Here is a 25055-nt window from a genome sequence, read left to right as displayed (position 1 = left end):
CCTCAGTTCCTCATAGGTGGGGGGATGCACTGTCTTTCTGTGTAGCCCTGGCTGCCTAGAACTCACTCTGTAGACCAGGCTGGCCCTGAACACACAGAGATCCACCTGCCTCTGCCTCTGAGTTCTTGGATTAAAGGTGTGTGCCCCCACACCCAGCCAAGTCTTCCTTTTATAAGTGGGTCTGTGGGGACGTGAGGAGTGCCTGTCCTCAGTGCTCTCTGGCTTGGAGCTCCCTCCTCCCTGGATCTACTTAGCTGATTCTTCCTCTTCTCTGAACACTCAGCTGAGATCCCATTGCCTCCAGGAAGAATCTCTGAGGCTCTCTCAACCTTGCCTCACCTCTGGCAGGTGCTTCCCACATATCCACATGTACATACTTCAGTAATGCAGGCAACTTGACAGTCACCAGGAGCTTCTGCATTGACCCCTATGGGCAAACGATCCCTCCACTGGACCCCAGGCCCTTTTATGTGTGTGTGCCTATGTCCATGTGGTGTTCATGTGATGTATATGTTTGTGCGTGTAGGCACAGGTTGAGGTAAGGTACACACTTTTGTAAGTCTGTGCATATGTAGGCCAGATAATAACCTTGAGTGTATTCCTGCATTACTCTCTGCCTTATTTTGTGAGGCAAGATGTCTTTGCTGAAGATCTTGCAGATTTGGCTAGACTAGCTGGCCAGTGAGCACTGAGGATCAGCCTGTCCCCACCCCTCCCCTTGCTGTGGATACAGACTTGCACCAGCTTTTGTGTGGGTGCTGGGGACCCAAACTTGGGGTCTCATTCTTGCACAGCAAGCACTGAGCCATCTCCCCAACTCCTCCAGAGCCCCCCTTTTATTTTGATCTCTCAGTGCCAAGAAGAGCCTGTTTAGTGAGAACAAGCTGTTTAGTGGCCTCCATGAGGCCCGCTGCACAACCAGAGAAGTCTGGAACAGTGCAGGGCCAGCGGAGGACAGCTGAGTGTGTACCAGGCACAGCGCACAGCACGCAGCGCTGGTCTAGCGCGCAGAGGTGGTCTCTGAGCTGACATCTTGGAGGTTGTAGCCTAGGGCCAATGTAGGTGGTGCGAGTTCTTCCTGACCACCCCTACCCTTCAATGCGTTCACAGAACCTCCCCAGACCCAAGAATCCCACTGGGACACAGAGTTCATGCAGATGCTGTATTTATTAGTGGGTTCACTTTAAGTAGAGGTGGGTTATCTGACACAGACCACTTCAGCTTGGGTGGCCGTGTGCTTTACTCTGTACAAGACTCGTTTGTACTTTTCCACACAAACTGGATGGCCTTGAAGCCGCCCCTTACATAATAGCCACAGAAGCCCTGGAGTACCTGGCCAGGCTTATTAGGGTAATCGGAGAACTCGTATGAACCTTTAAGGGACCCAAAGATCTTATCACGTAGTGCGGTAGTATATAAGACTATTTGACATAAAACGTGTGTGTGTGTGCCATAGGCCCCATTGATGTGTTCATCTTCATTCAGTAAGAATTCCACAGGAGTCCCATCAGAAAAGCCGTATAGTAGACCCCAGCTCTCTCCATGTCTCACCTGGATACTAGGAAAGAGGACAAGCTTTGAATACTCACCTAGACACAGCATGACTCGCCTCCTGGGGTCCTTGGTGGCCCTCCTGCTCTCTTTTGGCTTCTTGAGACACACTAGCCTCTCACTCTGGGGAAGCCAGCCTCAGATACTGTGCTCTGAAGCTCATCACTCAGCCTGTTGGGGACTCAGTTCCCTCACATGCACAGTAGACATCATAAGCAGAGCAGAACTTGGGAACCCGCTCATTGAGACCTTCAAAAGGAGCTGTCACTGTCACCGGGAAGTTGACCATGGCCAAGCTGGGACTTTCTCAACCTAGGTCACTTAGAAGACAGCAGCAGATCACAGAAGAACAGGTGCCTTCCATGCCCCTAGGTGACTTCACCAGCCCACCTGCTGAGTTCATCAGCATCCTCGTCTTTGGTAGCATTCCAAAGCTTTCTCAGCCCTGCCCACACACTCTCTTCAGTTTTGCTGACTCTTTCCTTCTCCATATCTTATGTGTCTGACATCCTTTAAGCACAAAGCAGAAACCCACTCAGGCCTCAAGGAGGGTTGTCCCCATATGAAAGGCCTGACTCTGGATTTCCTGCTTCCACTGTATCTCACCACTAATATTCAATCTGAGGTCCCTGTCCACACCTCTCAGACTCTGACCTGGCCGGTTAGATTTTGCTCTCAAGGGTTGGGACTCAGGGACTCTTTGTGGTCGACTTGAGTAGGGAGAAGTATCTTCAACTTTCTTTGATCAACTCAAGAGACAACAGCAGGACTTTCCAAATGGACTCAGTAAGAATGGGGCTGTATTCAGGAGAGGTAGCTGGGGAGAGGGACAAACCAAAAGGTTTGGCTAGTGGCTCCGTGACTCTGAAAGTCAAATGGCTTTAACCAGCCACTGGAAGCCAGATGGGGATTCTGTGGGAAGACACTGTAAGTGGACCATATACTTATAGATGGGTTTCTGAAAGCGTGGGAAAAATTGTGACAGGACACGGTGGTAAGAGCCATGAGCCTGATTGTACTTACCCCATAATCACGTTACGCCGAACATAAACCACAACTCCTGTTAAGTTTTTTCCTTCAGGTATGGAAGTACAGAAGTGTGTCCCAGTTTTTGTGCCATAGTATTCTGTGTGAATGGAAACACAGGAAGGAGAAAGCCCACTCGGGCATGTGGAGGGCCTGTCAGCCCAACCGTGAAGCCAGGTTGGGTTTAGCCTGTGGTGAACACAGGGAAGAGTCCCCTTGTCTTCTGGGTTGAGAGAGATGAGGTGGCCACCAGGGAGAAGGGCAAACTCCAGAGTTGACTTACCATTTGCGGAAAAGGTGGGGGTCCCCAGGATGGCAAAAATCAGCAACAGCAGCATGGTCTCCAGCTGAAACATCTCAAGGTCTGAGTGAAAGAACACAGACTACCTAAGTCCTAGACAAGGAACCAGCTGCACTTCCGCCATGCCCATCCCTGGGAGCTGTGCACCTTACCTGGCTGGGAGAAATCACCCTGGGTATCTTGTGCCTGGACCTTCTTCCTTTCCCCTTATATGCTCCTGGAGTCTATTGGGCCCCTGTCCAGAAGGAAGGAGCCACAGGCCACCAGAGGGACAGGAAGGAGCTGGTGGGGGGCTCTTCCTGGGGGAGTTCTCAAAGCCATCTGGGGAGGCTCCCGGACGCACTGTGTTTGCCGACTTGGCACTGCTGCTTACATCAACAGGGCTGGTAACAGTGACAGGCATTTGTTTCTATTGTCATCTCTGGGTTCTCTCCTGAGCACCCGATCAGAACTTGACCTTAGAAATGGGGGAGCTTTCCTGAGAGCCCTTCCCCAGCTCTGCCAGGCAGGTTTCAACCAGCTATGGGTGACAGAACACCTGGTCTAAGACACTCTACAGAGCAGGCCCAGGCCTTTGTAGGCTTAGGCAGCCCCTGGTCTGGCAGACTTCCCAGAGCCCCTACAAGCTCCCTGCCGACCTCAGCGAGCCAGGGACAACAACCTTGTTCCCTCTGTCCTGCTTAAGGAACAAGGGACACTTAGTCAGGAGTTGCTTGTCCTATCACTCTGGTACCTGGGGTGCTCTCCCTCATAGGCTGGATTTAGGGACAGTAAGGATGAAGATGTGTAAGGGACTCAGAGGCCATGGGGGTAGAAAGACACACTAGACATAACGGGAGCCACGATTAGAGGCAGAGGGTGAGAGAGTGTGAGCTCTTGTCCAATCCAGCTGACAGCACTTGGGACCAAGCTGAGGGGTGTGTGTGTGTGTGTGTGTGTGTGTGTGTGTGTGTGTGTGTGTGTACTTAGGATTGAACCTGGACCACCAATACATTTGGCAAATGCTCTACCACTAAAAAGATCCCTTGGGACTGGAGATGCTTTGGTGCTGGGAGTCCATTCCAGGTCCTCTGGAAGAGCAGCCAGTGCTCATGGCTGCTGAGCCACCTCTCCAGCCCTTTATTCCTGTTTTTGAGACCATCTGTCACTGAACCTGGAGCACACTGATTCAGAGTGGCTTGTCCTCAGGCTCCAAGGACCCTCCTACCTCCCCACTTCCCTGTGCTGGTGTTACGACCGTGCCCTGCTGCACCCAGCATTTTGGTTGTTTGTTTGTTTGTTTGTTTGTTTGTTTGTTTGTTTTTGTTTTTGTTTTTTCAGAGTTTCTCTGTGTAGTTTTGGTGCCTGTCCTGGATCTGGCTCTGTAGACCAGGCTGGCCTTGAACTCACAGAGATCTGCCTGGCTCTGCCTCCCAAGTGCTGAGATTAAAGACGTGTGCCACCACCGCCTGGCAACACCCAGCTTCTTTTATGTGGGTGCTGGGAATTGAACTCAGATCCTCATGCTTGATGGCAAATGCTTTACCAACTGAGCCATTTCTCTGTCTCTTCCTCAAGTCCCAAGAGCCCCTTCTTTATCTGGATAGTGGTATTCCTCTCCAGAGCTTAGGTCCTGTGTAGCTTGCTCTATTTCTCTTTGTCTATCTATCTGCCCCTATTCGGCCCCTTCTTAAAGAAAGACCCATAAAAGGAACACAAAGACCCATTTGTTTTATACCATCATTCCCAGACTTCACCTCAGTGATTGAAAAAAACAAAAAACATTTGAATGACCTGGAGAGATGGGAGGGAGTAGGATACTAGAGGAAATAAAGGCTGTTTGATACCCCATCTGGAGCAGAGAGCATCTTTAGGAACGGTATCCTCAGGGTCTCTGGAAATAGTACAAGGTCATGATTGTTGACAGAGTGTGGAAGCCAGACTGATGCCCAGCTTCCAGCTTCCTACTCGTGAGGGATGTGGTGAGTGAGCCTTGTTCTCCACTGTGCTTCTACCCTCTCATCTGTCACGTGGAGAATCACAGAATCTCCCCTCATGTTGCTGTGAAGATCCACATTAATTTTTTTATCAGATGCTATGCTGTGTAGGTCAAAGCCATTTTCTGGAAAGGACGAAGTCCTAGAAAGAACGAATTCATGTCTCTAGGGTGACAGAGGGCCAGTATCATGGTGACCCCTACTCTGGAGCCATGGGGGGGGAGCATGAATCCTTGGTGAACAGATTGAGAGCAAGTCTCAGCCTCTGTTCACCCATTTTTAGTTCCGCTCATTCTGATTCATGATGCCCTTTCATGGTTTACATCGTTCCCTTAATGACAGTTTTTGCTGGCTTTTGAAAAAAACAAAACACTTTATTCATTGGAAAATCATGAATAAGAATTCATCAGAACAGGGAGACCTGCATCCTGTGGACACAGTTTTCCATACTCATCCCTTCTCTTCCCTTCCCTTCCATGCCCAACCACCGTTCTGAAACTGATATTTTCTGTTGCTTACTTACACATGAGACCTGCTTTCTTGAGTTTCTGTGGGTGCCAGCGTGCAGCAAAGCTTTCCCCATCTGCCTGCGCCTTTGCCTGATGCTGTTGCACCCCACTCACAAGTCCACCACCAGCTTCCTTACTTCTGGGTGGCCCCCATTTTTGAGTGAGTCTCCCCACTCACCATCTGCTTTGCTCCTGTCTGTCCCCATGATTCTGCACCTGCTTCCGGTTGAGGCCCTTACAAAGGGTTGCAAAGAATGACCTTGTTTGTACATAGACTGGCCCTTGCCAGGAACTAGGGACACTGGTCTCATAGGGATGACAATGAAATGGGCTGCGGAAAGCCAGGAGTTATTAATACCTACACAAGAGATGGGAAGAATAGAGACTCTAAGGTCAATGGAGCCTGTCATGTTTCTGAGATAAGAGTGCATTTCATGTGTTCTAGTCATCAGAAAAGTTTTAAAAAACAGAAAAATATTTTGTGACTCATGAAAATTTTAAGGGTTGAAGTGATGGTTCAGTGGTTAAGAAATGGACTGCAGCCAGGCGATGGTGGTGCACACCTTAATCCCAGCACTCCAGAGGCAGAGGCAGGAGGATCTCTGTAAGTTTAAGGCCTGCCTAGTCTACAGAGTGAGTTCCAGGACAGCCAGGGTTGTTACACAAAGAAAAGTTGTCTTGAAAAACTAAAAAAGGAAAATAAATAAATTAATTAATTAATTTTTTTAAAAAAAGAAAGAAAGAAAGAACATGGACTGCTCTTACAGAGGACTTGGGTTCTGTTCCCAGCACCCACAGCAGGTGGCTTACACTCTGGCTCCAGGAGATTGGATACCTTCTTCAGGCCTCCAAAGATACCTATACTCACATGAACATTCCCCCCAAGTGGACATACACAGGTACACATAATTTAAAATAAATCTTTCCTTTTTTGAAGACAGGGTCTTACTATGTAACCCTGGCTGGCCTAAAACGACATAGACTAGGCTGGCCTCATAGTTTCAGAGATCTGTCTGCCTCTGCCTCCTCAATGCTGGGATTTTTCTGACATGTGTACTACACACTTGCCATATCAAAAAAAAAAAAAAAAATGTCTGTAATCCTGATGCCTTCCTTGTCCCCAAGATCAAGAGTTGGGGCCCTTGCCTGTTACCTGCAGCTGCTTTGACTCACAAAACATACAGTTGTGTTGTCTGGTCCTCCACACAGTCTTCTGACCCTATAAATTCCATCTGGGGTCCAGTGAGATGGCTCAGTGGTTAGCGGTGCTTGCCATGAAGTCTGCCAACCTGAATTCAATCCCTGGGACCCACACGGTTGGAAGGAAAGAACCGATTCCTGCCCAGTCCTTACCCTGGAGCAATTCCAGCCCTGTCCCTGGTTGGCCAGACAAAGCAGAGGGTAAGGGGCTCTCTTTAATGGGGCCTAGGAAGAGCCCTCTTACCCCATATCTGCGCTTGGTTAAGAGTACTGAGCTGCCTCCCCAGGGAGGCTCATAAAGGCTTCAACTCCACTGAGGGATGCTGCAGAGGTGAACACCCACCTCACTCACCCTCCCAGCCCTCCTTACACCTCTACTCTGCAGACGCAGTGGAGGCTTGGCTGGGGACGGGCAGCAGATCCCCTCCTGATGCCCAGGAGGATCTTTGGGGACGTGGAGGCGGAAAGGCCAATGCTCTTGACAGACACTCTCTTGGAGCCAGGGCCCGGAAGGGAACACAAAGGGGGCTTGTATTCTGTCCTGGTCCAGCCCAAGGGCACTTCTGTGGGTTCCCTGTAACTTCAAGTGCTAAAAGGAGGGTCTGTCTGTCTGAGATTCAAGGAAGTACCCCTTGAGTGGAGGGTGGAGTAGAAGGAACAGACAGTGGCTAGCCTGGCCAGAGGGAATTGTGGGACTTGCCCAGTGGCACAAATGAAAAACATTTTCATACTGTTGGTATGTGGTAATGGCTATCACACTTTCACACACCTCCACATGAAAATACACACTCACTCAGCTACACCCACACTGAACAGGTTCAGTCCTCACACACACAGCTGGTGGTGGGGGTCCAGTCCCCAAAGAGTCTTTCTCTGTATCCCCTTGGCTAGAGAGCTGGCCTTCAGCCTACACTAAGGAGTGCTCAACACAGGCCTTTTGTCCCTCAGGATCAGGACTCCCCCAAAGTGGGATTTCCTGGGCATTAATCAACTGCCCTGGGCACAGCCCAGCCTGCATGGTGCCAGGGACTGGAACAAAGAAGCCTTCTCCTTAGACAGAGGTGGGCCCTAGGCGGCTGAGTCCGTGTGTGGCAGGAGGTGGTCATAACACCTGGCTCTGTCTCCTGCCTCTCCTGATATAGGACTAGGAAAGACCCCTCTGGACACTCTGGATGAATAGGGTCTCCAAATGCAGCCCACTCAGAGCCAAATCCACAGCCCCATGCTGGCCAGCTACAGGACGCTTCTGTCCTCGCTTGGAGGCTAGATCCTAGGTCTCTGGCTCTAATCTTGGGCATTCTGGCCGGAGTGTGATTTCTAGGGTCAAGGAGGAAGCTCTTCCACATACCCCCAGCTGATCCCTGAGACCACAGGAACCAGAGGAGACTGATGGGAGGGAAGAAGGATCAGAAGCCAACTGGCATATCTGTACAGGGAAGAACAGAGGCTGTCCTTGTACATGGACCTGAGTCAACGCTGCCAGGAAAAGACCCCAAGAAGCAGCCAGGACTGGGAGACAGCTCATTTCTACATTACTGAAATACCCAGCAACCTTCACCAAAACCCCTGCCAGGTGCCTCTCTCTGTGCTGAACATCTTTGCTACACTCTGACCCAGAAAGCTCAGCACTTTATTAGAAAACCAAGGCACCAATCGCGTTCATTCCCTCATCATTAGCATAATCAAAATTCCATCTGGGGTCCAGTGAGATGGCTCAGTGGGTAGCGGTGCTTGCCATGAAGTCTGCCAACCTGAGTTCAATCCTGGGACCCACACGGTTGGAAGGAAAGAACCGACTCCTGCAGGTTGTCCTCTGACCTCTACAAAACACCACGAGGAAGAGCACATTCGGCTCAGAGCTGCGTTATAAGAGGCAGGAGAGGCCCACCTCCACCCTTGAGTGAGGGAGGGTGTACTCCTGCTCTGAGTACTTGGTGTTGGAGCACAGCTGAGGATAAGAGGGTATTACCCCAGGAGTTAGGAAGGAGGAGGTGCCGGGCGGTGAACATGCTTTTGTGTTCTGACATTTTCCTTCCAGTCAGTTTTCACCCCCAACGCAGCCATATAACCCGCTGGGTCCCTAATCCTCAGGAAAGTCCCTAGACTCGCCCTTCTGGCCACCTGAGCAGCCCAGGGTCACTCACAGGCAACTGGGAAACAAAGGGACGAATTCAAATATCTAGTTCAAAGCTTGTTATACTGTTACATAACCGAATGTAAGTGGGGGTCAGTAACAGCAAACCGTTTCTGAAGGCGTGATGACTAAAAAAAATCAGATTTATAAAGCATCTGAGGTGTTTCTGATGGGATTTGTCCATCTTGAGTCCTGGGACTTCGCTGCAGCCTTGGTTCTAGACACACGATGAACACTGTGCCACCGAACCACACAAGGCCAGTGCTGCCTCAAGGGCCTGGGCTCAGATTCAAACTATTGTACGTTACTACAACAGTCAAAGTTTTGTTTGTTCTTTTACTGTTCACACAAAGTTTTCTGCTCGTATGGAAATCTAACAGTTTAATTACAGGAAACAAAGACTTAATTTTTTCCCATGTCACTCTTCAGCACGTTCAGTAGCAAATTGTTATATCTTTGGACTGTAGACAAATAAGCATTTCATTAGCATACAGATTTGCATTCAGGATAAAAACGGTTAAAGGGGGCTGGAAAGATGGCTCAGTGGTTAAGAATTCTTGCTGCTCCCCAGAGGATCAGAGTTTGGGCCTCAGCATCCACATCAGTGGCTCACAACAACTTGTGACTCCAGCTGTGGAGGATTTGACACCCCCTTCCTTCCCTCCCCAGAAACCCACATATACACATGAATAAATATTTTTTAAATGGAAAAACTTGCATATGCCAAAGAATTGTCTTAAAAGAAAATTATTTATGATCTGTTATCAGCACATTTGTACACCAATTTTATATACTCATATCCTGGGGTCCCATAAAAATTTCCTGTGAGGGATTGGAGAGACAGCTCAGTGGTTAAAAGCACCATTGCCCTTCCAGCCGACAAAGTTCGGCTCCTAGCACTTACATCAGACTGCAGCGCCTACAACTGCCTGTAACTCGGGGCCCTGGAGATCCAGCCCCCTCTTCTGGCCTCTACATGGAAGTGTCCTCCTTTGTACATAGCCCCACACAGAAACACATGCGTACACATAACTAAAATTTAAAGAATAAGCAGATCTCTTCTAAAAACCTCTCCAGTAAAAAAGAGGCGAAGTGGAGACAGTCATGAAGTCCTATCTAGCTAATCATCTAATTAGCTCACCCCAACTAATCACCAACACTTACATCTGCCCTTGTCCAGGCCACCATTTCTCCACTGTGGGGCCCAAGCTCTCAAGCCCACCCCTCGGCCCCAGCTCTCTGCTACCCAGGGACTTCTCTAATTAGGAAAGCTACTTCTTGGTGGCGTGCCCTCCCCAGCATGTGTCATGGCCTCTGCCCATACACAGGGGTCACCTGGGAGCTGGGAACTGCCTTGTGTCTTTGACACATTCCCTTGAGATTGATGAAAAACACTATCTGCTTTTTCCCCACTTAGATAGCCCCTGTCGCCTCACCAGCTTTTCCAGAAATTAACTAGAGGATGTGAATACCTAAAGGCAAAAGCAATTTCATCAATGTAGTCTCCGAGTAGGATTTCAGGTTCAATGGTGCATTTGGGGTTGTGGGGAGGCTGCAAGCCCTCAGGAATAATGCTCCCTTGGAAGCTCTTAGCCCAGAGACTAAGTGGAAGATAGCCAACAGAACGAAACTCTGTGAGGAAGCTGAAATACCACAGCAAGCAGAAAGAATGTGCTGTACCCCTCCCCACACCAGGTTGATGTTGGCAAGCCCTCTCTCCCTCCATCTGCCTGAGCCAACGAGCCAGGCCCATGACTGCTCCCTGGTGGACGGTGATGGACATGCAGGTGTCTACTCAATGTGGTCACACAAGCAGGGACTTGGGCTTTTCCTGGTTTCCCCAGGCTCTGGTTGAAACATGAATAGTTGATGGGGCAGAGTGAGGTTTGCCTAGCCAGGACACCTCCCAGAATGTACTGAAGACTTCAGTTCATGCCCACCTTGTCCCCTTCCTCCCATCTCCAGGGGCTTTGGACACTGCAATACAGAACAGAGGGTGGAATTCCCTGGCTTTGTCCCTGTGGGGCTTGATCACATCCCTTACCCCCAGAGTCTCAGTTCCAGTGCTGTGGGGGTGTGATCAGAACAGCTCCTGAGGAGCCTGGGGGTGCATCCTGTGGTTGGTGCAGTGCCAGCCACACTATGCACTGGCCCTGCATCAACAAAAGATGAGGGTTTCGGATGCTGTGATTCCTGGATCAGGAAGGAGGGGGACCAGAGAACTCCAGAGCATGTCTCAAAAAGAAACAGAAAGGCTCAGAAAGAAGCAGAGCTCCCACAGAGTGTACTGAGTGAACCCAGCCTGTGCTGTTAGGAGCAGGGACTTCAACCATGCTGGACTCATCTCCTGGGTGCTGGTCCTTGCAGAAGATTCCTGGTCCTTCTACCTCCATCTCCCATGTTCTGGAATTACAGGTGGGTGCCACCACACCCAGCTACAAAATGTGGTTTTTGTAATTGTACTAAATGGATGCTACTGTTTGCAACCAAAACTTGGTTGATGAGGATGGGCCAAGATTTGAGGGTTAGATACTGGTCTTGGACTGAGAGAAAGGATGTGACCACAGGAAGCCATCTGAGTTCAAGGAGAGCTATGAAAGTACTAGCGTGTTTATTAGCAAACAAGACACAAAAGAAACACACTCTGACTCCACAGATGACCTTATTTTCATGGGGGACTCAGGCAGGCCTCAGCAGCGAAGGAGCCCAGGGCAGAGTAAGAAGCAGCAGTAGTGGGGCTGAGTCGGGCCTGAGCATCCCATTGCGGATCATGGTCGACTGGATCCAGTTGTAATGATGACTGATGTTGGTATAGACTCCAGGCCGATTGGGCCGACCACAGCCTATTCCCCAGCTCACAACTCCAACTTGATACCACACCGTATCCTCGTCGCAGACCAACGGTCCTCCTGAGTCACCCTGGGGAGCAGCACAGGTAAGCCTGGCCTGGAGGGTGACCAGTGGGACTAGGAGAAGGGGACGCTGTGGAGCTGGCAGGCTGGGTAAGGATCCAACTCCTTGCCCTGACAGCAGTGGAGCCTCAGCTTCTTCATCTGCAAAGTGGGGCCACAGTCTATTTCCCGGGGCTGGACAGAGATCGAATGAGGTGCCATGTGAAGTTAGACGGGAGTTGGAGCTAGGAATGGTAGGGTACTGTGCCCAGAAGACCGTGGTGGGGTGGGGTGTAACTTACAAAGCAGGAGTCCTTGCCACCAGCAGGATTACCAGCGCAAACCATGTCTCCCCAGATGTTCACTCGGAAGTCTGGCTTTTGGTACATGTGGTTACACATACTGTTATTGATGACAGCTACCTGTACTTCCTGGAGAGTGTAGGGGGCTGGCAGACCTGTGCGGGGGTGGAAGACAGAGAGAGAGCCCTGGATCCTCTTCTCCTGGAAAGAATGGCACACGGTGCGGGGATGGAGTGTCCTGGGGCACCTACTGTGCCTGAGACATCACTATCAATGGTCCCCAGTTGCAGCCCCACATTAACATCATAGGGGATCAACAATTATCATGGGATTCAATTGTTAATGCCATCCCCTGAGTCTGGATGTAGAATGTACATAAGTCCCCGCCTGAGCATGTAACCAAAATATGTACAGGCGAAGGAGCTGTGATGAAGGACTGGAATGGATGCCGCAGGCCAAGTCCTATGAAACATCCAGGTACTGGACCAGGGGTAGCAGCTCTGCCTTCTGGGCTTTTCTTAGGCCTGAGCCAAGAGCCCTAAAACACCTCTAGAATATAACAGTATCAGGATGCATTAACTTAAAAACAGTTCTGGGGAAAAGCTGCATTTCCAAAATGCACTAGGGAACTGCCAGAGCCTGGTGAGGACTCGCATCTGATGGATCCCTGAGTCTAGGCCATGCACACTGTCTGACTCTGCAAGGAGGGCTGACGAGCGAGCGCTATGGCGTGTGTCTCCTGTCTGCTGCGAGCTCTCTGAGACCTCAGATCTCAGATGTGCTCAAGGGAGCCAGAGCTTTCATTATTGTATTCAACAGAAGAGGAAACTGAGGTCCCGCCAGGCGTCTTGCTCAAAGTGTTCCAGCTAGCACATAGCAAAGAAAAAGTTCCTCTTGTTTCAGGGTGAGCAGAACTACAGCCACAGCAGAAGTGTCTTCTACTGCCTCCTGTGCACTGAGAAGGAGCAAGCCAAGGCTCAGGGAGACGAGGCCCCGCCCCGCCCCCACAGCCATCTGCTCTGCAGAGGGAAAGAGGATGGCCAAATGGGCCTGGATGGGTCCCTACACTCACAACCACCCCTCTAGAGAAGGAAATGGACTCGCACCTAACAGGCAGATTGAGCGTTGAATTCTCTATTTCCGTGCCAAGTCCAGCTCTATGGTCTTGGGGACATCACTTATGCTTCTGAGCCATGGAACCCTGGCCTCACCTCCTTTTCCTAGTTCTAGGGCCTTGGACACTTTCCATAAGGCTCTCAGTTAACTCAGCTATAAATTGGACATAAAAACATACTGCTACACAGGCAGTGAGTAAAGGCTCTTGTCATCAAGTCTGATTTTGGTCCCCAAATGCCCCTTGGTAAAAAGAGAGGACGCCTCTCAGAAGTTGTCCTCTGACTTTCACACATGAACCACGGCAAGAACTTGTACTCCCCCTCCAACCTCTGCATCACATACAAAACAACAGGGCTGGAGAGAAGACTTGGCCAGTAAGAGCACTTACAGCTCTTGCAGAGGACTTGGGTTCAGTTCCTAGCACCCATAGGCAGCTCACAACCACCTGTAACTCCAGTTCCAGGGAACTGAAGCCCTCTTCTGGCCTCTGCAGGTGTTGCATGTGTGTAGTATACATACACACATTCAAACATACACAAACACAACACATAAAATAAATACTTTGTTTTTCAAGTGTAACAGCCATGGCTGTCCTGGATCTCGCTCTGTAGACCAGGCTGGTCTTGAACTCACAGGGATCCACCTGCCTCTGCCTCCTGAGTGCTGGGATTACAGGCAAGTGCCACTAGCTCTGCCCCCCCCCTTTTTTTAATAATTTTTTTAAAAATAAAATGAACAGATGTAATCCCTTTAAAGGGGTCTGGAGAGATGGCTCGGTGCTTGAGAGCACTTTCTCAATCATGAGGACTGAAGTGGGGACCAGCATTGCTGAGCGGCTCAGAAACATCTGTAACTCCAGTACTGGGGATCCCACACCTTCGTCTGTCCTCTGTGGGCATCTGCACACACGTGCACATATGCTCAGATGCACTCGCACACATACGAATTAAATAAAATATTTAAAATCCCTTTTTAAAAATTACACTGCTGGCCAGGCGGTGGTGGCGCACGCCTTTAATCCCAGTACTTGGGAGACAGACAGCCAGGCGGATCTCTGTGAGTTCGAGGCCAGCCTGGTCTACAGAGTGAGATCCAGGACAGGCACCAAAGCTGCACAGAGAAACCCTGTCTCAAATAAAAATAAATAAAAATGACACTGCTGAGATAAGGATTCCAAAAGACCTGGGTTCAATTCTCAGTACCTGTATGGCAGCTCACAACTTTCTATAACTCTAGCTCCAGGGGGTCCAGACATACACATGCAGACAAAACACAAAAAATAAAATGAAGTTTTAAAATTATGCTGTTGCCTTGATGCACCAAGTTCCCCAAGCCTGCAACAGTGCTAAGCCGGTGACATGTGGGAAAGGAGCTGAATCTATTCCTACTACTCTCATTAGGGGACATTGCAGAATGGGCCAGCTCAGGAGGCATTGAGCAGGGTCACTCCAGGCTATGGGACTGCAGGCCCCAAGGCAGCTAGGGAGAACTATGATCAGTGCTTCTGGGGGTTCCTGATGAACTGGAGTCAGGTATTTGATTATACCCCTAAGGACCTCCAAAGGGGTTTCAGTGGAGAGCCTAAGAGTGGAGGAAAAGGGCTTGGGAACTGTGAGGTGAGTGCACAGCCAGAGTTGGAGTGGATGGAACAGGCCTGGAGGAGCATGTTTACTGACGCTCACTGATGGGGGGTAGCTACAGAAGTGGAAAGATCATAAATAGAATGATGTGGAAGCCATCCTGTAGGCCCTCTGGGATCCCCAACCCTACAGGCCTCCTGACACCTCTGAGTTCCAGCCCGCACCCTGTCTGGAAGGAGAGGACTGTCCTACTGCTCTCTTTACAAGCAGAAGTAAGAAAAATAGATGAGGAAATGTTGAAGAATGGAAGAGAGGGGGCTCACCGGGGCTGCAGAGTCCAGGGAGGCACTGCAAATGCTGGTGTGGGAGAGCAGGGTAGTGCCCCTCCCAAGCACATCTCTACCCAGCCTCACCTGCATCCTCTCCAATATCCCCCCAGCCGGTCACCCAGCAGTCAGTTCTGTTCTCAAACTTGGATGTGGAGTTCAGAAGGCAGATGGGCTGGATGTAGTTATTGTAGTTGACAGAAGATGACAGTTTCAGCAGGGCAATGTCATTGGGATACATGTCCAGGTACTTGGGGCTCAGAAAGATATCTTGTATTTGGTAACGGTTGGAATAGGCCTGTAGGTTCCAGAGAGACGGCTTGGAAGTCAGCTCACCAAACTGGACTGACCAATCAAAGGGATTGGTACCCCTACCAGAGAAGGAGAGAGAAGTCAGGCCAGCTTAGCTCACCTGGGCCTCTCTCTGTGGTGACACTGGAGGGCTGCTAACACTAGCCCATCCTTAGCATAATTACTGAATCCTTCTTACGAGCCAAAAAGCCTCCTATAGGGGACCACAGAACCCAGACAGGCTGGAGACAGTCCTTGCTCCTGGGCACTGTGAGTGGAGGGGCAGAAAAGTAGTCTTGTCGTCTGTCAGAGCTGTCCTAAAGACAGAAGTTGAGCCTACGGAAACCCCTGTGCAGCAACCCCCCCCCCCAAAAAAAAAAAAACAGCTGAGCAAGTGTGGGAACCAGTGTGGGGATATTTGGGAAGGACTTAAGATATGAAGGCAGAAGAGCAGCAGTCAATATACTCCAAGGGACATGAGAATGTCCTGAAAGGACTAGAAAGAGGGTTCCCTCCGGGGGCATTAATGTAAAATCGTACGGATTTAACCCATCACAACTACTCCTGAGGCTACACTACAATGCTTTCCCAGGCACCAAACCAAGGTGACTGATCTCCCTAGCCCTCAACTGCCCGGGCTTGACCCCCACTCACTTTTGGAAGCAGTGGGCAGCTGTAAGTACCCAGCGGCGGTTGAGCAAGGTCGCCCCACAATAGTGGGTGCCCCATACGCGCAGACTCCCTTGCCATGGCCAGCGGCCGAGCTCCGCATCGTCGCCACCCACTACACGTGAAGGGATGGTCCTGCGGCCGCAGGGCCCTGTGAGGAGGACAGACTGAGCAGGGACGACCTCCCACACACACTTTGCAGCCAGGCGGGGAGAGCGACTTCCTAAGGATTGGCTGGACACTCCCCACGTGATCCATGTGCACCCGCCCCCATGGGGGGGGGGGGAAGGGGGGATGCTACTATCCAACGTGGTTGAGTTCTCGATCCTGGGGCGAAGGAGGGGAAGATTTGAGGTGCACCCCGAAGCAGGCCCACCACGCCAGAAGCATGTTCTGAGCGCCTTACCTGAAAATAGGTCCGTTTCCTGCAGTCCTGGGTGGAAGCGAGAGAATGTGTGAGGTTCACCTTCACCTCCCTGTCTATCTGTCGACGCCCCCAGGCCCACAGCAGTACCCCCAGAGCAGCTCACCGGGTTCCTGTGGTTTCACCTGCGGAAGGGTTGACTGTGAGGCCACCACCGCCACCGCCACCAGCAGTGGCACCAACGTCTTGCCCCGCGCGACCATGGCCACTTCTCCTGCCACCTGGCACCCCCTCTCACTTCCTGCTGCGCCAGGCCCGCGCCCACTGGGGGAGACACAGCTCCTTAGGCCCAAAGGCTGTTTGGGGACCATGATGCCCTAGCACTGTCTTCCAGGGCATCCATTAAAGCTGTAGATATGGTACAGCCACCAGTGAACCCGACCAGTCCTTGTGTCGTCTGAGATCAGGGTGCCGGCTGCCTCCCACGCTGCCTCCTGCCCTCTGCCCACGACTTCCTCCAGTACCAAGCTGCTGAGCCTCAGCTAGAGGCCTCCAGGAAGCTCCATGAGCACTTCTGAGGCCTACCCCTCGTGGGGTCAGCCAAGAACTTGCTCCTTCACAGGACTTTCTTGGCGAAAGAAGGGCCTAGCCTTTCTCCCTTAGACAATGGGCTGGCCGCCGACTTCGTCTGCCCCTTGGCGGTATGCTCATCTCTAATAGTCTTAGCCTTCCTCCTTGTGAAATCTTTTTTTAAATGCATTTACTTTTCTTTTTTCTTCTTCTCTATTTTATTTGATTTTGTCACTGTAGCCCAGTGCCTGCTAGGATTTCTTTTCACACACACACACACACACACACACACACGCACGCACGCACGCACGCACGCACGCACGCACGCACGCGCACACGCTCATGCACACAAAGGAAAGACTATCAAAAGATTTTAAAATATAGAAAGAGATATTTTAATTAAATATTTAATTTCTCACTCTTTTTTAATCATTTTGTTTTTGTTTTGTTGTTGTTTGTTGAGACAGAGTCTCACTATGTAGCCCTGGCTGTCCTGGAACTCTCTGTAGCCCAGGCTGTCCTGGAACTCACTCTGCCTCTTAAGTGCTGGAATTAAAGGCATGCACCACTATGTCTGGCTTATTTTCTCTTTAAAAAAAACAAAGGGGTTGGGGATTTAGCTCAGTGGTAGAGTGCTTGCCTAGCAAGAGCAAGGCCCTGGGTTTGATTCTCAGCTCCAAAAAAAGAAAAATAAATAAATAAACAAACAAACAAATAAATAAATAAATTTTTTTAAATGTTTGTGGGGTTGGAGAGACGGCTTAGTAGTTAAGAGCACTGGCTGCTCTTCCAGAGGACTTGAGCTCAATTCCTAGCAACCACATGGCAGTCCACACCTGTCTGTAACTCTAGTTCCAGGGGATCTGGCATCTTCATATAGACATACATTCAGGCAAAACACCAATGCAAATAAAAATAATGATTTTTTTGTTTTGGTTTGGTTTTGGTTTTTCGAGACAGGGTCTCTCTGTGTAACTTTGTGCCTTTCCTGGATCTCGTTCTGTAGACCAGGCTGGCCTCAAACTCACAGAGATCCTCCTGGCTCTGCCTCCCTGAGTACTGGGATTAAAGGCATGCGCCACCACCGCCCGGCAATAAGGTTTTTAAATGTTTATAAGTGTCTCTGTATGTGTACTACTCATGCTTAGGTATCAAAGGCAAGAACAGGGTGTCAGATCCCTGGGAGCTGAGTTACAGGCATTGTGAGCCAGATGTGAGTGCTGGAAACTGAATTTGGGTCCACTAGAAGACCAAACAAGTGCTCCTAACCACTCCACTTAGCCATCTCTTCAGCACCCTCTTTTAAAATTTATTGTATGTGTATGAGTGTTTTGCCTTCATGTATGCATGTACCACGTGCATGCCTGGTGCCTGTCAAGTCAAAAGAGGGCATTGGACCCCTGGAACTGGAGTTACGCATGGTTGTGAACTAGCAGGTGGGTGCTGAGAGCCAAATCCAGGTCTTCTGCAAGAGCAACAAGGGCTCTTAACTGCTGAGCCCTCTCTCCAGGCCTCAATCCTCTGTTTAACTTGCATAATTGTATATATTTATGGAGTGCAGTGTAGTATTTCTCTCTCACTCATCATTTTGGTGTGTGTGTGTGTGTGTGTGTGTGTGTGTGTGTGTGTGTATTTTGAGAAAAAGGTCTATGTCCTGGAACTTTGCTATATAAACCAGACTGGTTTGGAACTCATAGAGATCTGCCTGCCCTGCCTTCCAACTGCTGGGATTAGAGGAGTGTGGTACCATGCCTGGCTAGTATGGCTTTTCAATACATATACAAAATGTGCAACATCAGATTAGGATAAATGGCAAATCCACACCATCAAACATTCACCATTTCTTTGTGTTGGAAATATTGAAAACGTTCTCCACTATTCTGAAATAATCAATAAATTGCTGTTACCCATAGTTCCCCTCAGCATGCTATGGCCCTTTAGAAGTCATTCTTTCTACCCTGGCCTCCTATCATTCACCATTCTTCCCACCACCCTCCTCTCTCACACCTCCCAGACTCTGGCAACCACTATTTTGTTCAGTACTTTCCGATTAACTTTTATGGTGTTTTATTTTTGTTTAGGTTTTGCAAGGTGGGTTTGTTTTATTGCGAGGGGATGGACCTCAGAGCTTTCCACATGCTAGGGAAGGCCTTTACCAATAGCTACATGCCCAGCTCTTGGTAATTATCCTGTGTCTGATTTAATGCACTCATACAAGGTCCTACAGTCTCATGTTGCTGCAAACAACTGATTGAATAATATTCGTGTATATGTCTGCACCATGTTTTCTTTGGCCATTCTTCCATTGGCAGATGTCTCTGCTGCTGGGAATAGTTCTTCAATGAACAGGCCCAGGCTCAAGTTCTGGATTAATTTTTTTCTCCTTCATTTTTCAATTAATTTCCTCACTAATGTACAAAATCATGGGTTGTGTCGACATTTCCATCCCATTATTCTTTGTTCATATTCACCCTTCTTCCTCTCTTGGCCCTTTCCCACTACTCTCCTTCCAAATAACACCCCTCAGAATAGTAGTGGAGGGCCAGAGAGAAGGCTTGGCAGGTAAGAGCATTTTCTGTTCTTGCCAAGGACCCCCATTTGGCTCCCAGCATTCACATGACAGTTTACAAATGTACTAAATCCAGTTCCAGGGGATCTGACCTCTAATACATGTGGTATACATACATGTGGTAGACATACATACATGCAAAGACTTTTTCTTTGTTTTTCAAGACAGTTTCTCTGTGTAGCTTTGTGCCTGTCCTGGATCTCGTTCTGTAGACCAGGCTGGCCTCAAACTCACAGAGATCCGCCTGCCTCTGCCTCCTGAGTGCTGGGACTAAAGGTGTGCACCAGCACACCCTGCTCAGGCAAAAGACTCTTACACATACAGTTTTTAATTTAAAAAATAGTAGAGAATCTTCAAATGAAGATTCCACATAAGTGAAAACGTGTGGTGTTTATCATGCTCTGATTACAGCTTCTCTTCCCACTCCTCCATTTGTTCTGCTCCCTTCTCCCCAAATAGTCCTCTTTATGCTTCCTTATATATAAATTAAATATTTTAAGGCATATTTATTTTATGGGGCTGGAGAGATGGCTCAGTGGTTAATAGCACATATTACTCTTCCAGAAGACCTAAGTTTAGTTCCTAGTACCCGTGTTGGCCATCTCACAACTCCCTGTAACACCAGCTCTAGGTTTTCTGGTTTCCATGGACATACACACATACACTTAAATATGAATGAAAATAAAAAGATTTGAAAATTTAATTTTATGTGTATAAATGTTTTGCCTGCATGCGTATAAATGCAACATATGCATATGTGGAACCAGTGGTGGCCAGAAGGGGGCTCAGATCCCCTGGAACTGGCATTACAGACGGTTGTGAGCTGCCATGTGGGTGCTGGGAGTGAACCCAGGTCTTCTGCAAGGGCAGGTACTCTTAACTACTGAGCCATCTCTCCAGTCCCTAAAGATTTTATAAAATGATGTATGTAAGTGGGGAGTCAGAAATACATGTATGTGAGTGTAGGTGCCCTCAGAGTCCAGAGGCATCAGATCTCCTGGAGATGGAGATGTAGCTAGAGTTTTCCTGCCTGGCCCAGTCAGGACAAATCTCTCTTACCTGCCAGTCCCACAGTTGCTCAAACCCAACCAAGAAAGCACACAGAAACTTACATTGTTTAGAAACTGTATGGCCGTGGCAGGCTTCTTGTTATCTGCTTCTTCTATCTTAAATTAACCCATTTCTGTTAGTCTATAATTTGCCACATGGCTTGTGGCTTACCAGTGTCTTTACATGTTGCTTTTCACGGTGGCTGGCGGTGTCTCTCTCCAGCCTTCCACCTCCCAGAATTCTCTTCTCTCTTGTCCCACCTATACTTCCTGCCTGGCCACTGGCCAATCAGCACTTTATTTACACAGAGCAATATCCAAAGCATGGAGATGGACGTGGATGTCGGGAACCAAACTTGGGTCCTCTGCAAGAGCATAGCCACTGAACCTCCACTCTAGCCTCCCCTGGATTAAATCCTGATGAAGTGGGTTGGGGATTTAGCTCAGTGGTAGAGTGCTTGCCTGGCAAGCACAAGGCCCTGGGTTCGGTCCTCAGCTCTGGAAAAAAAAACAAAAACAAAAAACAAAAAACAAAAAACAAAAAACAAAAAACTTGATGAAGGTTAAAATTGCCTTGGACAAACTTAGAAAAAGCCATTTCATCTGAGGCTGATCCTGGAACCCACCTAAAGGTAAAAGGGAGAACCAAACTGCAAAATGCTGTCCTCTGACACATCTGAGCTATGACAGGTGTATATCTCCAGGACACCATGCACATAAATACACAATAATAAACCAATTAATTCATTAATAACTTTGTTGTCTAGGGGTCAAGGAAAGCATATAAGAGGGGAAAGACACTGCCAGGCTGTCCATCTCAAGATCCCAGTGATCTGTGACCACTGGAGGCTAGTTTTTTGTTAATATGATCAAAATGTCCAACATGACTTGAGGGAGGAAGGCTTTGTGTCAGCTCACAGTTTGAGACCTGCCAGGCTGTCATGGCAGGGAAGGTATGGCAGAGCACAACAGTTCACATCATGAGGGCAGAAAGCAAAACAAAAACAAAAACGAACAAGGCAAGAGATGGTTCCAAAAGGATGAAGCCCCAGTAAAATAATTCCTCCTGCTAGGTCTCACCCACTGTTTCAGTTAGTTTTAAATGCTGTGATAAGACACCATGACCCATGCAATTTACAGAAAAAAGAGTTTATTTGGGGCTTATAGTTTCAGAGGGTTAGAAGCCATGACCATTGGAGCAGAAACACCACAGCATGCAGACAGGCATGGTGCTCGAGCAGTAGCTAAGAGTTCACATCTTGATACACAGCACAAGGCAGAAAGAGTTAACTAGGATGGTGGGGTCTTTTTGAAACCTCCAAGCCCATCCCCAGGGACACACCTCCTCCAACATGGACACACCTCCTAATCCTTCCCAAACATTGCTAATATTTCATATATGAGCCTATGAGGGCCATTCTCCTTCAGATCACCACACCTATTTTTACCATCTCCAGATAATGCCATCATGTTATAAATCTATCAAGGGACTGTTTTATTCGTTAGGTCAGAACCCTGGAGAGCAAATTATCCCTAGAAACACCCTCAGAGACACACCCAGAAAAATATTTACTGCCTATAATCTAGATGATTCTCAAGGCTGTCAAGGTAAATCATCATTGCCAGGAAGGCCAGCCTCCAGCAGTCCACGATATGAAAGAAAAAAAAATGTGGCAAGGGCTAGACTTTTTCTATCTGAGGGGTAAGGAAGGAAAGAAACATACACTTTCAGGTGGTAACTTTCTCTTTACTTCATCTTGAAAAAAATCCCTTTCTGAAAATCTGTCTCTACTCAGCTACATCTCTCTCCACACAATCACATCTCTCCTCTACACAGCTCTCTACACAGCTACACATCTCTCTTCTACACAGCTACATCTCTCTCTCCCCCACACTTCTCTTCTACACACACATCTCTCTTCTACATCACTCACTCACTCTCCACAAAACAAACTCTGGACAATATATGAATGACATTTTCAGGGTCACATAGCATTTCTTGAGTAAACAATAAGAAACAGAGCTGTGAGAAATCACACAGTTTCTCTCAGGCTAGGGATGCCACACTGACCAGCTGGAAGTGAATAATCATGGCAACTCTTGGCCATGCAGGTGGGTATTGGTGAAATTATTAAGGCTACTCCACATAGTTAAAAGGGAGGTTTATTTAGTGGCATAACTTACAAATGAAGGGCTAGGTAGTTTGCAGGGTCTAGGAAAGGTGTGTCGCAGTCCGGCGGTGTTCTCTAGAGAACTCTGCTCAGTCTACCTCCAGCGTCCAGGGTCCAGGAACCAAGAGAGCCCCTGCATCCAGAACTGGGGTCTTCAGCTTCCTCTCTCAGGCCCGCCTTGTAGGTATGACCATTACCAAAGCCTCAATGGGGGTTGGAACTTCCAGGTCAAAGCTAGAATGGCTACCCACTATAGGTGGGAGGCACAGAGCCTGAGAGACATCATGGAGAGTGCATTGAAATTCAGGACCTAAGCAATAAACAGTCAGCTGGCTGAACCTTGAGTCCTGTATCATAAACTGAGGTTGAGAGTGTGTGCAGTCAGTTGCTGCAGGGCGTTGTATCTTTAATGTTATCAGCCAGGCTTTTGAAAGTGAAAATTGGCACTAAAGATGTGTCATGCCTGACCTTGTTTCCACAATTAGACAACGGAGAACTTATCCTTGTGCATTTCATTTGTAGAAGCAACTAGTTTACTTCGAATTTGTTTTGAGGTTTTAAGTCAGCTAATGGTATAAAAAGCTGTCTTTGTGTCTAAGAATAGTATTGTTTCTGATGTCAGTCTGAGCTATGAAAAATGTCCTAGTATTATTTCTATTCATCAAAATTATACAGCTTAAGAAGAAATCATCTTCCTGGCCATCCACAGATAGACGCGTGCCCAGTAGATAGAATATATACATGAGATAAATGAACAGGCAGTGAGGAAAATACCCACAGCCATTTTTAGAAGAGATGTAGTTGCACAAGAGAGAAATTACAGACAGAAGCACCTAGTTTTGAGAGTCTGTGGTCCTGTAAGCCTTGCTTTATGAGATCCCTCTATCAGAGAGTTATTCGTCTGGTGGGTCAAAACCTGAACTGTCAATTGCCAACTGCTGTATTAATGCCATGGCCTATAACAATAGATGTTAAGATTAACCATCATTGGCAGGGTGTAATGGCCCACACTTTTAATCCCAGCAGAGGCTGGTGGGTCTCTGTGAGTTCAAGGCTACCGTGATCTACAGAGTGAGTTCCAAGACATCCAGAGCGACATAATAGAGAAAACTTGTCCAAGAAATAAATAAAGGTGGGTAGTGATGGCACATGCCTTTAATGCAGCCCTGGGGAAGCAGAGACAGGCAGATCTCTGTGAGTTCAAGGCCAGCCTGGTCTACAGAGCAAGATGTAGGACAGGCACCAAAGCTACACAGAGAAACCCTGTCTTGGATAAATTGATTAATTAATTAATTAATTAATTATCACAAGGTCTGTTCCCATTTGAGGCCTTCTTTGTGTCTCAAGCCCCACTTCCTCCAGGACATAGCAGGACTGAGAGAACGGTGAATTCCCCAGCACTACCTTCAGGGGCTCCCTCCAGTCAAGGCATTTCTGCTGTCCTGAGTGTCTACTTCCTGGGAGTCCTGGTGGCAAGGCAGATGCAATCAACCAGGGATCCCACCAAGAGGCATTTCAGGGAGCATTCCCAAATGGTAACCCCAAGAGGTGCTGCTGTGGCAACAACAGCCACGGGTCTCCTTAACTTCACAAGCTTGTGCTCAGTCCTTCCTGCCAAGAAAGGGCCAGTGGACATAGGAACTGGCCAGGACACTCAAGGGCAGAATGGATCCCCAGGTTAGAGGACCAGGTCCATTGGGTAAGAAAAGACCAAGATTTCCCCAAGAACCCTTTTGCATCTCTTAGCACCCTAGCACCCTCATCTCAGCCAGTCTCTGTGTGCTCCCTGCTGCTACATCCAAGCACAGCTCACCACCCAGTACAGTGCCAGCTACCCTCTTGGGAGACTAGACGACAATCCTGACTGCAGCCCAAGGGGGTGCTCAGGCCACAGGTCCCAACCTGACCTCTCAGGCTTTCTTAGCTTTTTAATTGGGGTGTGTGTGTGTGTGTGTGTGTGTGTGTGTGTGTATGTGTGTGTGTGTATGTGTAGGTCTGAGGACAACTTAAAAAAGTTGTCTGCTCCTTGTACCAGATGGGTCCCAGGGATCAAAGCAAAGTCATCAAGCTTACTGACAATTGCCTTTACCCACTGAGACATCTCACAGACCCTCCCCACTTCCTGACTCCCATCTCTGGCCCCAGGCTGTTCTTTCCACAGTGATCTCTGCATCTGCCCTAGCCACCAGGGGACCATAAACTACCTCTCAGACAGCTATGGAACTGGCATTTTCCTGGCCTTCTGGTCCCTGTGCTAGTGGCATCTCCTCAGCAGGGACCCCTGTACCCTGATCTGAACAAATATGATCCCAAGAGACCTATAAACCATCTACCCTACTGCTCTGAACTGAAGAGCTGGAAAGCTCTCTCCTCGTGAGTGCCATGTGGAATGTGCTTGCAGAATGAATATGTGCTAAGTTGAAGGGTTGATGGTGGAGGAAAGAACCAGGGAACCTGAAG

General features: G+C 48.7%; 1 protein-coding gene across 1 annotated transcript; it reads right to left on the bottom strand.

The window, feature by feature from the left end:
- Window positions 1–1239: 1239 nt before the first annotated feature.
- On the bottom strand, window positions 1240–16607 carry LOC118588346 (testisin-like). The gene is made up of 7 exons (XM_036194608.1): window positions 16403–16607; window positions 16279–16305; window positions 15858–16095; window positions 15000–15283; window positions 2861–2941; window positions 2575–2677; window positions 1240–1558 (listed from the first exon to the last, which is right to left on the bottom strand). The coding sequence occupies exons 1-7, from the start codon at window positions 16605–16607 to the stop codon at window positions 1240–1242; spliced, it is 1257 nt and encodes a 418-aa protein (XP_036050501.1).
- Window positions 16608–25055: the final 8448 nt, after the last annotated feature.

Source organism: Onychomys torridus, chromosome 8 (assembly GCF_903995425.1).
Source record: "Onychomys torridus chromosome 8, mOncTor1.1, whole genome shotgun sequence".
Classification (NCBI taxonomy): Eukaryota; Metazoa; Chordata; class Mammalia; order Rodentia; family Cricetidae; genus Onychomys; species Onychomys torridus.
Note: the sequence above shows the minus strand (reverse complement) of the source record. Positions and strands in the feature narration are given on the sequence as shown.